This window comes from Triplophysa rosa, linkage group LG16 (assembly GCF_024868665.1).
Source record: "Triplophysa rosa linkage group LG16, Trosa_1v2, whole genome shotgun sequence".
NCBI classification, from domain to species: Eukaryota; Metazoa; Chordata; class Actinopteri; order Cypriniformes; family Nemacheilidae; genus Triplophysa; species Triplophysa rosa.
This window is the reverse complement of record NC_079905.1, coordinates 9154331-9168219: the sequence shown is the minus strand read 5'-3', so window position 1 is coordinate 9168219 and position 13889 is coordinate 9154331. Positions and strand designations below refer to the sequence as shown.

Genomic DNA, 13889 nt, shown 5'->3' with positions numbered 1-13889 from the left:
AATATCTAATAAAAGAGGTTTAGATTTGTCTGGTTGAGAATGCAAGATTTATTTGATTATTATGATAATAATAGCAAACAAAAACGGGTCAGAAAAATTGCATCTACTTAATTTGTTAAGCATTAACACATAAATTACAACTTTAAAACAGGACTTGCTCTTATAAAATGCAAATTACGTATACAATATTTAGCCACGAAGCAGATCAAGAACAAGTAAAACAATTTAGACTCTACTTTTTGTATTCAACAAAAGCAAAAATTACATTTTCAAACATCAGAGACATCCAGAATCATACAATAGAAGATTTGACGTTTTTACAGGGTAAATTTGTATAAAAGCGTACGTATTAACGAATCCACCTGTACAGACGCGATGACTGAACGGAAACGCCTCATCTACTCATCACGTGATGTGTGTTGCGCAGCTCGTGCAAATTATCAATCAATACTCATCCTGCAGTTTGCGCTTTACGAGCTCACTTTCATTTCTAGTGTAAAGTTACAAAGTTGTTTGCGTGGCCAACAAGATGGCTGAAGATGCCCTGTTTGCCAGTGATTACGGTGGGTAATTTTATGTAAATCAGCTGATTGACTCGTTTTTGGGATCGATAATTATCTAACGTTAATTGGTCTAATTTCTTCACGAGGATTAAAGGTCTAATGGTTTGATACTTAGGAGGCAGGTTCAGGCTGTTGTCTAATTAGTGATGCATGGGCACGTGGAGAAAGTGGGCGATTTAAAAACCCTGAAGCGTTGTTTCGTAACTGTAATGGGATGCCATGTTTGTTTTCTTAAAATAAAGTTCGGGTATTGACGCAAGTTTTATTTTATTCTTTCCTCTACTTGTTGGTTGACATGGCTTTAACCCGTAGGAAAAGTTTGCTGTTTTATTATAGTCGAAGTGAATTAACCATGTTAAACCATGGTAATCTGCAAGACATGTTTTTGATTGTTTGCTCATCTGCAATAATCTCTGAGATGTTTCCTGTCAGATGTCGTATATAAACATCTAGATGTCTGTAAGGTGTTTATGGTTTAGAATGTATGTAAAACTACATTTTCTAAGACGTTCATCATATGTTTTTACACAGCAGATGTCCTCCAGATCTCTGTGGGCACATGAAAATTAAAATATTGTAACTTTTTATGTTCTGTGAAGAGCCATCCCTTGTCTCTGTTTTGTGTGTGTTTTTTTTAAGCATGTTTCATCAAAAGACATCTCTAATCTTAAATAGAACATGAGTATAGACTGATATTTTTGCTGTCTAGACTATCAACAGGGGTTTAGGATGTAACCAGATAGTTCAATGTATTGGCAATAAATATATTCTCTGAAAGTTGTAAGTTTTGCTTGCAAATGTCACATCCATAATGCTGGAATTGCTCAAATATAAAAACAAAAACTATAGTTTACAATCCTTAATTTAGGCAAGGAACGCTCTAATATGAACCTTTTGGGTTAAATTATGATAAGGAATTTGGGGAGAAAAAAAACAAACCCAATAAACAACTGTATATTAAATTTGGCAACGCCTCCCATATTGTAATGCCAAAGCTGAATCGATCGTGAATTGGATTAGAGGAGAGAACTAGATCTTATGAAGTTTATTGATTTGTTATTTTGTCCTTTCACATGCCGTTGAGGTATAATTCTTTTTCATGCCATTTATATTTAAAGATGATCTGTGTCGTCTGTGTGAGGAGGAAGAAGAACAGAGAGGTTACTGTGGATACAGACACGCAGAGCAAGAAGAAGAGAGGAAAGGAAACAGTGATGAAGAAGAAAGTGTGAAGGAAGAACTGAAAGACGAGGTGTCACACGAGTTAAAGACGGACGTTGAGGTGAAAGAAGAGGGCAGACCTGAGGAACACTGGACAATCGATCAAGAATCTGAGGATGGGAAAACAGAGGACAAAGGAGGTGAACATGATGTTGGACCCAAAAACACAGACGAACACAAAAAGGAGGATTTTGTTTCAATTTACGAGATGTATAAAAGCAAACAAGACACAAATGAAGATCTGCCTGAATGTTCTGCAGTTGGTTTAGAAGATAACGAAACAAAAACAGATTATGATGATCACATGACCACCGATTTGGTGGGGGTCCCACCTTTGGAGGAGGACTGTATCCTGCAGATGGGCCCTGATTGTACCATAGACTTTGTGATGGTGTGTGAGCAGTCCGTGGAGAGGTGCATGAGCGAAGAGTGCCCCCCAAAGTCTTCAAATCTACCCCAGCCCCCTATCGAATCCCCACACAGTCCTTTAACTATCACGTTACCACCTCCAAATCATCCCACATTGCCACTTACTTTTCAGCCCCAGCCAGCACTCCAAGCTCAAGTCCCAACACAGGCTTTATTTGAGGCCCCATGCATGAGGAAACGACCATATGACAGCAGCCCTCTTGTAGAGCCCCAAGCCACGGTGCCATCCACAGGACAGGTGGAGGTGAGGCTGAGGAATGTGTACACCACACGGCGGTACACACGCTTCACCAGCAGAACGGCACCGATGCTGCATCTGCAGTCTGTTAGTGGAGAGACCAGCACACATACTTTACCCTCCATCAGCTCTGATGCGCCATTGATGCCTCCAATGATGCCTCCAAAGAAGAAAACACGCACTTTCTACAGCACTGGTAGGAGAATTTATATTTGAGGGATACAAAACATATAAATATATACAGCCGCAGAAAACATAAGAGATCAGCATTTGTATATGTTCAGTGTCTGTTGAATTTCAACAAAATCAAACTACGAGATATAAAGTCATCCAACAGCAACGTGAAAGACTGACAGCATGACAAGACACATGCAAACTGTGATAAAATATATATATTTTTAACTTGTCCTACATACATGTACAAATATTATTGTTGTATTTCTTAAAAGTGAATATCAATTTGAGGTCTTTAAAAACTATTATTATTTTGGCCTCTTTCTCCCGTTTTCATTTTCTTTAATTAAGTGCAAATAGAAACGATATATATTTTTTAAATTTGCGAGATATGTTGTTTGTAGTTCACAGAAGTAAACAAAAACATCAAAATCACTTTTCTTAAACGCATACCTATAAATAGTAAATTCAGAAAAACTAATAAACCTTTTTCCGAGGCTGTATATAGGGTATGTGTTTATCTATATATGTATGTGCATAGTTTAAATTGTGTGTAATTGTGTCTGTAGATCAGTTGGTGGAGTTGGAGCGCGTTTTTCAGGACGATCATTATCCTGATGGAGACAAGAGGAAGGAGATCGCAGCCGCTATCGGCGTTACGCCACAGAGAATCATGGTGACTGTCCACTGCCATTCGTTTATTTCAATCTTCAGTTCTCTCGTGCATTAGTGTGTCATTCTAAAAAAACTGGCTTGAACTTCAGAAATGATCATAGAAAGGCCTGAGCATAAAAAGCAGCACAACTAATATAAAGGTTTCAGATTAATAGACCATTGAAAAAACAGAATAAAAAATGTTAACTTTGTTTGCCAAAGCTGTACATTCCAAAAAAGGAATGTTTTTTATTGTTCAGGTTACTTGTTGCACTTGTTTTTTTTACTAGCCCATTCAATTGAATTGAAATCTTAATTTACTAACGGAATAATAAACTATTCAATAGCCATTTATTTGTAATAATTTTAATCCCGTAGACTCCGATCCCTCGGTTGAAACCGCTGTCCTAAATATATATATTTAAACTAATGAATTTATTTTCGCATCAGATATAACATTCAAGTGCCAATAATGTTCCGCTGATGCTCGTAACAGGTGTGGTTTCAGAATCGTCGCGCAAAGTGGAGGAAGACAGCAAAGACCACAGCAAAAAGGGTTCCTAGTCGAGGTCAACCTTTTATCCAAGTCAACAGGTAGGAAATGTGTAACATTCACTAATATTATATGATCTGACGCATATAATCATTAACATTGTGTGTGTGGGGGGCGGAAATAGGCCACCAATTTTCACAGGTCCTGCTGTTGCACCTCCACATCCTAAGCCTGGAAACACACTTCCACCCTACAGTACCATCCTGACCAGCTGCACTAGTCCACCAGGTCACACATTTATACCCACAAGCTATTAGCAAACTATACATTATGGGGCGGTTTCCCGGACAAGGATTATCTTAAACCAGGACTAGGCCTTAGTTAAATTAGGATAATTAAGTTGTTTTAAAAAACATACTTTACAAAAAAAATATTACTGTGTGCATCTTGAGACAAAACAATCACAGTGATATATTTTAAGATATGTCAGTGCAAGTTGTTTTCGATCAAGGCATCTCTCACATTTAAGTTAGGCTTAAACCCTGTCTGGGAAACCGCCCCTAGAACTTAGGCTAATAGTAAAATGTACATTACGACTTAAGCTATTTAATTACATTAACACTTAATGAAATTATAATTAAACTATTTAATTAGAACTCAATGAATCTTAACAGTAGGCTGCATTCTTGACATGTTAAGCAAACATTATCAGTGTGTGAAACTGTATTTATGATTTTCTGTGCATGCATCAGGTCCATCTTGTGTTGACATGGGACCTTGTATGTCTCAAGGAGGATTTTTGGAGTACATGCCCCCTCCCATGCACAGCCCTCCTCCGATACGGCGCGCATCCTTGCCTCTCATCACTGCATACAACCCTCCATCCCACACTGTGTCTCTGCTACTGGACACACCTGAACACAGCGAGGTCAGCTCGACAGACACAACTCAACTGGGCCTGCAGACTGATCCTGGGTCTGTGTAAAATTGGGTTATTTATTTCCTACAGTTCCGTCATTGACCACTAGATGTCAGTGACAACTTGCATAGTGATGTACTGATGTTTTTTTGGTTGCAAATTATACTAGAGGCATCATCAATATGTTTAGTTAAAACTTAACTTTTATTCTTTTTATGGTATGCACAGTATGTTTATATTGATAAAACCCTTAAAGTCAGAGAAACGTCTTGAAGGAACATTGTAGAAGATGTTCAGGCTTATTGAATGGAAGTGCTTTTAGGCTAACATGCACTGGTATTCAAGTCTGAATATCTTATGCTGTATTGAATCTAAAATGTATTTAGTTTTAAGGTTTCCCATTCAGAAATGTAATGTATTGAAATTGTGTCACGATAACAAAAACAAAATTATCGTAATACCATTCAAATAATAATAATCCTATCAGTAAAATTAATCTTTTATTTTTGTTCATTTTAATTTTGTTTTTCTATTATATGTGACCCTGGATCACAAAACCAGCCTTAAGTAGCACGGGAACATTTTTAGTAAAAGACAAAAATACATTGTGTGGGTCAAAATTATCGATTTTTCTTTTATACCAAAAATCATTAGGATATTAAGTAAAGATCATGTTCCATGAAGATATTTTGTAAATTTCCTACCATAAATATATAACAACTTTATTTTTGTGAGTGGATGGTCTGCCACAGTGCCCCTGATTAACAACTTCAAAGGCAATTTTCTCAATATTTTGATTTTTTTGTGCTCTCAGATTTCAGAGTTTTAAACAGTTGTATCTCAGCCAGATATTGTCCTATTCTAACAACTCATACATCAATAGAAATCTTATTTATTCAGCTTTCAGATTATGTAAAAATCTCAATTTCGAAAAATTGACCCATAAGACTGATTTTGTTGTCCAGGGTCACATATGTTTTCGTTCAATGAGGCACACTAAAAATATGAGTGTAGAGAGGAGAGCGACATTTTAGATTTTAAAGCATCATTTTAAATGTGTATTGATATTAAACAATATTATCATTATGTTTAGTCATTAACACACGTTTAGTGTGACTGAAATAAAACGCGCTCAAATGATCTCAAATGAGGCAATATATCAGATTTCTGTATGGGATTTTTTTTATGTGAAATAAGACAAAAACACGACGGACGTTTTTTTATATAGTGTAGTTCCTCTAATGTGTTTCTGATGTTCTCAGGTTTGACTATGACAGCTTGAGCTCCTCTATAAAACTGGACTACATGACCTCTGCCCCTCCAAACAACTCCCTTAATTTCCAGCTCAACACATTCCCTCAGCAGTCCAACACTTTATTAACACAGCAAACCAACACTCTTCTGTCTCAACAAACAAACACACTGTTACCCCAGCAAACCAGCTGTCTCATACCCCAACAAAACAACACTTTATTGCCCCAGTACTCCCACCTGTCCTACCTCACACCCTCTCCCTACCTCACACCCAACCCCACTGAGGGCAGCAGCACTCCGTACCTTCCCATCACCACAGGCACTAACAATACTCTGCCCGTGTACACCAGCAGTGGGCACGCCTACCTCCAGTCTCAAACTGGCAACCAGATGCTTCTGCAATCTGGAGTTCATGGTAAATAAAAAATATAAGCCCGTACCGCACATCAGTGAAGTAAACACCTTTAATAAGTAATGTGTATGTTTGTGTGAAGCGTTTCAGACCCACCCTTGGACCACCGATGTGTACAGTCAGTCGGGTCAGTTTACACAGACGTTGTTTCGGCCACAGTTGTCATCACAGGGTCATGAGGGCCACTACCACCAGCTGCTACCCCAGCAACATTATGTTCAGCTGCAAGAAGTGCCTCAGTCCAGCCTATCCAAAGCCACCCCTGACCCCCTGCTGCCCAATATCAAGGCAGAATCTGAAGACACAGGACACAGCCAGGCAATCAGAGTCATCGAAGCAGAGCCCACTTTTCATTGTGATTTCTCACCAATTCACTTCTAATAACAGCAGGTGAGGAGAGGTCTCGGTTTCTTTGACTCATTTTTATTTTTGTTGAACTATTATTGATAAATGTCTGTTGTGTTTCAGGTTACTGACTGCGAAGATGCCCAGGCAATATTTTTATTTCTTTACATGTTTGTCTTATGTTTTTGCTGTGGCATGCTGGCTCTATTAAAGTGCTCTGTGTTTGAACTCTGAACTTTGCTGGTTGTGTGTGTTATTGTGTGTGTTTATGTGTTTTAGTGCTAGATCCGGTTATATTTATTGGAAGTGATGTTTAGAACTTGTGTAGGTGAAGCAAACAGGATTCACAAATATTTATCTTCAGCCAAGCCTCTCACCCCCGTTTTAAGTAATCTGAGAAATAGAAAGAATGCAAATCTTTATTAAATCTGAAGGAGATACTAGCGTTCGCGATACTAGCGTTCACGTTTAAGAAATAGTCTTGTTTCAAGACTTGTTTGCACATTCTGTAAAAACATTTTTGTTGAGTTCCTCATTTTTGTTCTCTTTTTATTTGTATTCTCAGCCCATATTTATACTCATCCACTCTAAAGTGTAATTGAATGAGGGCATGACAGATGAGATAGATGAGGTATATTTGAAAGAAATTGAATATTTTTCAAAAATGATACTTGTTTTGAATAACACTTTAATAATAAAAACATTCCACAAAATGAAAGCATTGCATGAAAGACATTTTGCGCAGTGTAAACCGAAGTCTCTCTCACACACAGATGAATGCTGTGAATGCATGCAAGTTCCTTGCCACTTCCTGTTTCTGGTTGATTTCTGATAGATTTAGATGTTGTGAGATATATGTAAATGCTTGTTGCATGTTTTGCCTTTTGCGAGGAAATAAAAAAACATTGGAAATTGAACGTTTTTACTGAGAAATACTTGTATATGTTGTGGCCACTAAGAGATACATCTTCATGTTACACATAGGTTTTCAAAGTTGACTAATGAAATAATTGTACAGTATTTGTTATATCAATATCAGTACCACAATGTGTCACATTCAGGCTGCTGTTTAATTCAACACTATTTTTATACAAATTCTAAAAGTACAATGGTATTGTCATGTTTGTTTTATGAGATGCTACTGTGGTGTTTTGATCACACCTACCGTGGTGTTTTGATCACACCTATCATTAAGTTTTAGACACCTTTAAGCTATTTTCTTGAATGTTCCCGTGAATATCTCATTAAACATTATGGTTTATGTAAACATGACACCACTACAGTGCCACAAAAGTACTTTCTGAAAGAAACGTGTCGAAAAAAATCATGTTTAATTTCTGTGACTTATTGAGGTAAGTTACAGAATCTTTTTTTATAATTTCACATACATAAAAAAAAAACATTTGAAATGGAACAGAGATGTTAAGAAATCTCACTAAAATTAAAATAAAGATAGTCATCGAATCATGAAAAAAGTTCCCCACAAGTTAGACAGGAAACCTACCACACAGGAACTTACATCTGCATGTGTGTCCATCATTATCAGGGTGTGCTTGTTGGGTTTTTAAAAGTTCTTTCTGACACTTTCAGCTTGTTTGTTTTATCGTTAAAGACTTGGAGGATAAAGATGTCCGGAAAACGTTCCCTGTGCTGCCATGTCACCACAGCAACTCGCTCGTTTGCCATCTTATATCTGGTAAAATACAGCCTTATTTATATGCTTAAATACTTTATATGCATTTACTTAGAAATGCTGTAGAGCTTTAACAATACCAGAAGCCAGATTGAAGTGCTGAATGTGTATATACTGTATGTGTGTGTGACAGACTTATTGAGCACAAAATCAATTAATATGCTTTGTGTAGCGTGTGCAATAATGTGTGTAAGCTTGAAGTTTAGTTATATATCGAGTATTGTTATAGTCCAATGGTTTTAGTTGTATACAATTATGAATAAGTACAAAAAGGTTTTGTACGCTGAATAAATACATTTTATGGGCTTTGTGCTGTGACAGGAAGCCATTTTAAAGGACAGAAGTGACAGTCACTGAGCCATAGATTCAATACTGACATTTTTTGCTCAACAGAATGTTTATTGTACAGCACAGTCTCGCTTTTCTGGACCTAATTATTGTTTAACAACAAATAAAAGATAAGATAACACTAACTAAACAGATACACTAAGTCTATTAGTACATAAAAAGGCTACTAAGAAACAATTGTACACTCTCAAAGTTTTTAATAGTTCTGAATGTTAATTACATCATTATTACATAAATATTTTGTGAATGTTTAGCATGAAATGCATTATATAATCTTTAGCTTTTAAGAATAAAAATGTTTACAGGAAACCTTCTGTCAACCAGACCATGTGTAAACCGCCATAGGAATATCTAGTGAAGGGAGGAGGCTGTGTGTATGTTATGTAATTTACACTTTAACTGTTTTTTTCTGAATGAACTGCTGTTTCTGTGTAACATGTTCTGTTGGTGTTGGCTCAGAGAAGAGAGTCCAAACAGTCCGGCTGCCAGAGTACACACACACCGAGACACACGTTTACCTTTATGAATTCATTCTGTCAGATTCATTCCATCTATGCCCCTGTGTGTGTGCATTTCTCTAGATATGTAATATGTTGGAACTGGGGGACATCATTCGAAAGGCTTCTTGGGAGAAAACTCGCGGCATCCCCTATCATGATATTAAATCTACCCGCTGTGAGCGTATCTGTGAGTTCACATCCCAACAAACAGTTACTTATTTTGTATGTTTATTTTTACAAGCTTATCAATAAAATACACTTATTGGTGAAAAATGTAAAAAGTTTAGAACATCACCAATGCATCTTGATCCATTTTGCCTAGATTTGCACAGACCATTTAGCACAATGTTTTAAAAATAAAAATGATTAAGACATGACATGCAAGGACATAAAATATCTCTCTCACTTTCTTTCTCTCTTGTTCTTTTCTCTCTCTCTCTCTCTCTCTTTCCAGTTGATTTTAGCACAAACATTGTGATGCTGGTTCTGATGTCGATCTCTTGTGTGTTTGTTCTGTTCTCTCAACGCAAGGTAACTGTGGCCTAAAAAGTAAAGTTTCTATCTATACATAATATAATATGAATCCATAAAAAGCCATTTGATCTATAGGAAAAGAAATGCATAGCAGTTTAATAATACACAAATATTATTTTTAATATTTAAACTTTATATTTATCAATTTATGGTTAGGAATCTAAATTTACATTTACATATTAAGTAAAACTATTGATGATTGTTTTTGTAGTTGAGGCTTATAAGACACCATTTCCAAAGCAGTTATAAAATACAAACTGTATGTATTATTTTACATTAAAGATTTATAATTTATTTTATGGATTTTAATAACAAAAAATGTGGTCATTGTGCTATTTGTATGCATGCTGTCTTTATTTAAAACAGTTATTTTCAAATGAATCTCTTTGGCTTCGTTTTATTTGTGAATTTTCAAGACAAGCATAAATACTAAATTTGTAAAACAGCTATCTGTGTGGTGAAACCTTTTGACTAAGTCTAGACTGCTTTTGTTTTATTGGATGTGTGCATATTTGCGTGAGGGTGTGCATAAGGAGATTGTAAGTGTGTAAGTCATCTCTGCGCACCTTAGATTATAAACCCGGCAGCCGACCAATATTTACCCAGCTTCCAGAAAGAGAGCTTGTCTCAATATTTATGTATGTGGTGAAATACAGAATCCTGACGCTCTTTCCAAACGACACATTTCAAATCTGATTAGGCTTTAATAGTTTGTTGTTCTTATTTTTTTGTTAATTGAATATGTGAGACCGAGTGTATACCAAAGAAAGACAATTATATTATAAATTGCTTAAAATGTTATCTGTTTGTGTCTATATAAGGGCCCCATGTTTGTGCTGCCTTTTGTGATGCTGGTGTTTGTGGATTTGGGAGTGAGTTTTCTGTCCCTGTTTAATGGAGCCTGGGGACTGCCAGGGACCCCCAAATACAAAGACGTCCTGCAAGCTGCAGTAAGAAAAACATAACCTACACTACACAAGTTGTTTTCGTGGATAATTCAGTAAGATTTCACTTCATCGATCCAATTCTGTTCACTTAATGTGTGTATTTGTGTGTCTGTCTACCACAGAAATATTACAAAGGAGTTGATAGACTTGATGAGGAGGATATGGGCCATTTCATCATGGGATACACTGTTCTCTTTATTTTTAACATATTGCTGAAGGTATAATATCACATGTGTGTCTGCTTTGTATATACATATCTACGAAGTGTAGGGTCTCTCAGGATCTTAAAAACCTTTTGAGCTGAAGACATTTGTCTAAATGTTTAAAGTTAGTATTTGTAAAAAAAAAAGTATAACTGTTCCAACACTTTTAACTTATTTCAAGCAACCAATAAGAATTAAGAAAAGTATCCCAGGGAGTTACGTTGAAGATGCTAAAATATTTCGATTTTCGATTTCGATTTACTTTGGATTTTCTTTGTCACAACATGCAATAATTACATATGTGTTATTCCATAGTTCTGTTAAAATTACTATTATTCCAAAATATGGAAAAAATTATATAGAACAAATATAGAATGAATTAAGTGACCCTAAACTTTTCAACGGAAGTGTATGTGTTTGTGTGTGACCTTGAAACTTTGGTTAACCAAAACATAACTGCAAAAAAGTGAAGTTAGTTTCCTGAGGTAGGAAAGCAATGTATAGAGCCAGTCATAAAGTGGCTTCTGTCTTACTTACCAAAAAGGTAAAGAGAAATTCAGCTGCCTTCCACAAGGTTGTTGCATTTGTTTATAGAACAGTATTTTGCTTTGTGCATTTTGGGTTTTTATTTGTGTCTCTGTGTTTTCTGTGTAGGTGTATGTCCTTCAAGTGTCAATGAGATGTTTCTATGCCCTGATGGGAGAAAGAGCTCCTGGCATGCACGTTGACACTGGAAATACTGTGACAGTAAGTGCATTTATAACAGAGTTTGTTTTGGTGTCATACGATAATGTTATGGACTACGGTGGAATTTGGATTATAAATCTCCCATTCCAAACAGCTGCTAGTTCCATTTTGCATAGTTGTTATTTTTTATTGTAAAAATTGAAGTGATTTTTAAACATAATACAATCGTAATACAAAAGTATTCAATGTTAAATTATGAAAAGAGATCATTAAAACAGCGTGATCATTATACACACATGCGCGCGCGCACATACGCACGCACACACACACACACGCACGCAAGCATGCACATACACACACACACACACACACACACACACACACACACACACGCAAGCACGCACGCACACACACTATAAATACTAATAAATGCTTTAAAAACTGTTTTTCAGTGTTCATTCATGCATTAAAGGAACAGTTCACCCAAAAATTAAAATAAAAAAGTCTGCATTTACTCACCTTTAAGTTCTGATGAACACAAAATAAGTTATTTTGAAGAATATAGAAAAGCAAACAGTTCTGCGGCACTTTTGACTACTATGGTCATCAATCATGGCCAAGAACTGTTTGGTTACAAGCATTCTTCCAAATATCTTTCTCAGCAAAACAAAGAAATGTATATAGATTTGGAACAACTCGAGGGTGAGTAAATAGGCCCTTTTCACAATGACGTCACTTAACTTCCGCCTTTTCGCAAAGCAGTGTAACATAACATCCGTCCTGCAACAAACAAGAAGAAGAAGAAGAACTTCCGTTTTGCCGTCGTGCTGGAATTTAACAACAGTGGAAAAAAAACGGACAGAACACGTATTCAACTACTTATCCTAGCACCTTCGCTAACACAAAAAGAAAAAAACACTTACTTTCGTTTTGACGTTTGTGACAAGCAGAGCGGGACGAGGGCCGTGAGGGAACTGCGCGAGGCCAGCTGCGCGTTGCACCGGTCTCGCATTTCTCTCGTCCCGCTCTGCTTGTCACAACGTTGTTCATCATCTAGCCGTATTTGTGGCAGATGTGCAAGGGACTTGGTAAACTCCATTCTGAGGCGCTAGCGGAAGAAACTTCTTCTTGAGTTTTACTGGCGGTTGGCAAACCAGCTAATAGGTCCATTACCGCCACCTTATGAACTGGAGTGCTAGCGGAAGTAACGGTACACTGCTTCGCGGCAGAACGGAAGATACGTGACGTCATGTGAAAAGGGCGTATGATGACAAATTTTTATTTTTTGTGAACTGTCCCTTAACCTTATTGTGAAGTGTTCATATATTTATTAATTTAAATAATAATAAAAAAATAAAAAATTTTCAGGCCACTGTACATTCCTACAATATATATACTGTAGATATAATATCAATTACTGTCCACTATCATGATTAAATAATTCAAATAAACATCTGTTGTTCCTTTGACTAACAGGTGAAGCTACCTTCCTATGATGAAGCTCTCAAAATGAAAACTGAAGGAGTACCCCCCAGCTATCAAGAGCCATGAAATTTAAAAAAGCTAGACCGCTATGAGCACAAATTCACACGCATGCCAATAACCACATGCTAAACGTGCATTCCAATACTTGTAACCAAATAATGACTAACATGTTTCTTACTATAGTGTGTCTTTTACTGGTAGGAGGCCCAATCTTGGTGAAAGGAGTTTGGCATCACATATACATCACAAAAACTGCACTGTAAAACTTTGCTGTAGTTTTTGCAGCAGGTTTGCCAGTAATTTACTGTAGATTTAATTACTATGTAATATACTTTCCAATTAGTACAATTTTCAATTACTTTAATCACAATTAAAACACTTTGACTTTTGAGATTTAAAACGAGCAAGAAGAGACTGGCATTAGCACATCAACACCTGCAAAAAATGACATTCTTCCTAAGCATTTTTCTCTTGTTTTCTGTAAAAATATTTAAAACTTCTTAAATTACGATACATTTACATAACAAGAAAAGTGACCCGAGATATAAAGTCTTGTTTTATGAAAGAAAAATATATAAACTAGGTAAGTTTATGCTTTCACAGTAAATACGCCCTTTTCACATGACGTCACGCATCTTCCGTTCTGCCGCGAAGCAGTGTATCATTACTTCCGCTAGCACTCCAGTTCATAAGGTGGCGGTAATGCACCTATAAGCTGATTTGCCAACCGCCAGTAAAACTCAAGAAGTTACTTCCTCAGAATGGAGTTTACCAAGTGGCTTGCACATCT

General features: G+C 36.5%; 2 protein-coding genes across 2 annotated transcripts; both read left to right on the top strand.

Annotated features, from left to right (window-relative positions):
- The first annotated feature begins 474 nt into the window (after positions 1-474).
- LOC130567347 (mucin-2-like) lies at positions 475-6935 on the top strand. The gene is made up of 9 exons (XM_057355366.1): positions 475-563; positions 1682-2647; positions 3195-3301; positions 3776-3873; positions 3957-4060; positions 4525-4747; positions 5954-6360; positions 6440-6747; positions 6826-6935. Exons 1-8 carry the CDS (start codon positions 530-532, stop codon positions 6736-6738), a joined length of 2238 nt encoding a protein of 745 aa, XP_057211349.1. The 5' UTR covers positions 475-529; the 3' UTR covers positions 6739-6747; positions 6826-6935.
- Positions 6936-8207: 1272 nt separating this feature from the next.
- LOC130567227 (lysosomal-associated transmembrane protein 4A) lies at positions 8208-13831 on the top strand. Its single transcript, XM_057355189.1, has 7 exons — positions 8208-8398; positions 9325-9430; positions 9698-9774; positions 10599-10727; positions 10847-10942; positions 11582-11674; positions 13091-13831. Exons 1-7 carry the CDS (start codon positions 8228-8230, stop codon positions 13163-13165), a joined length of 747 nt encoding a protein of 248 aa, XP_057211172.1. The 5' UTR covers positions 8208-8227; the 3' UTR covers positions 13166-13831.
- Positions 13832-13889: the final 58 nt, after the last annotated feature.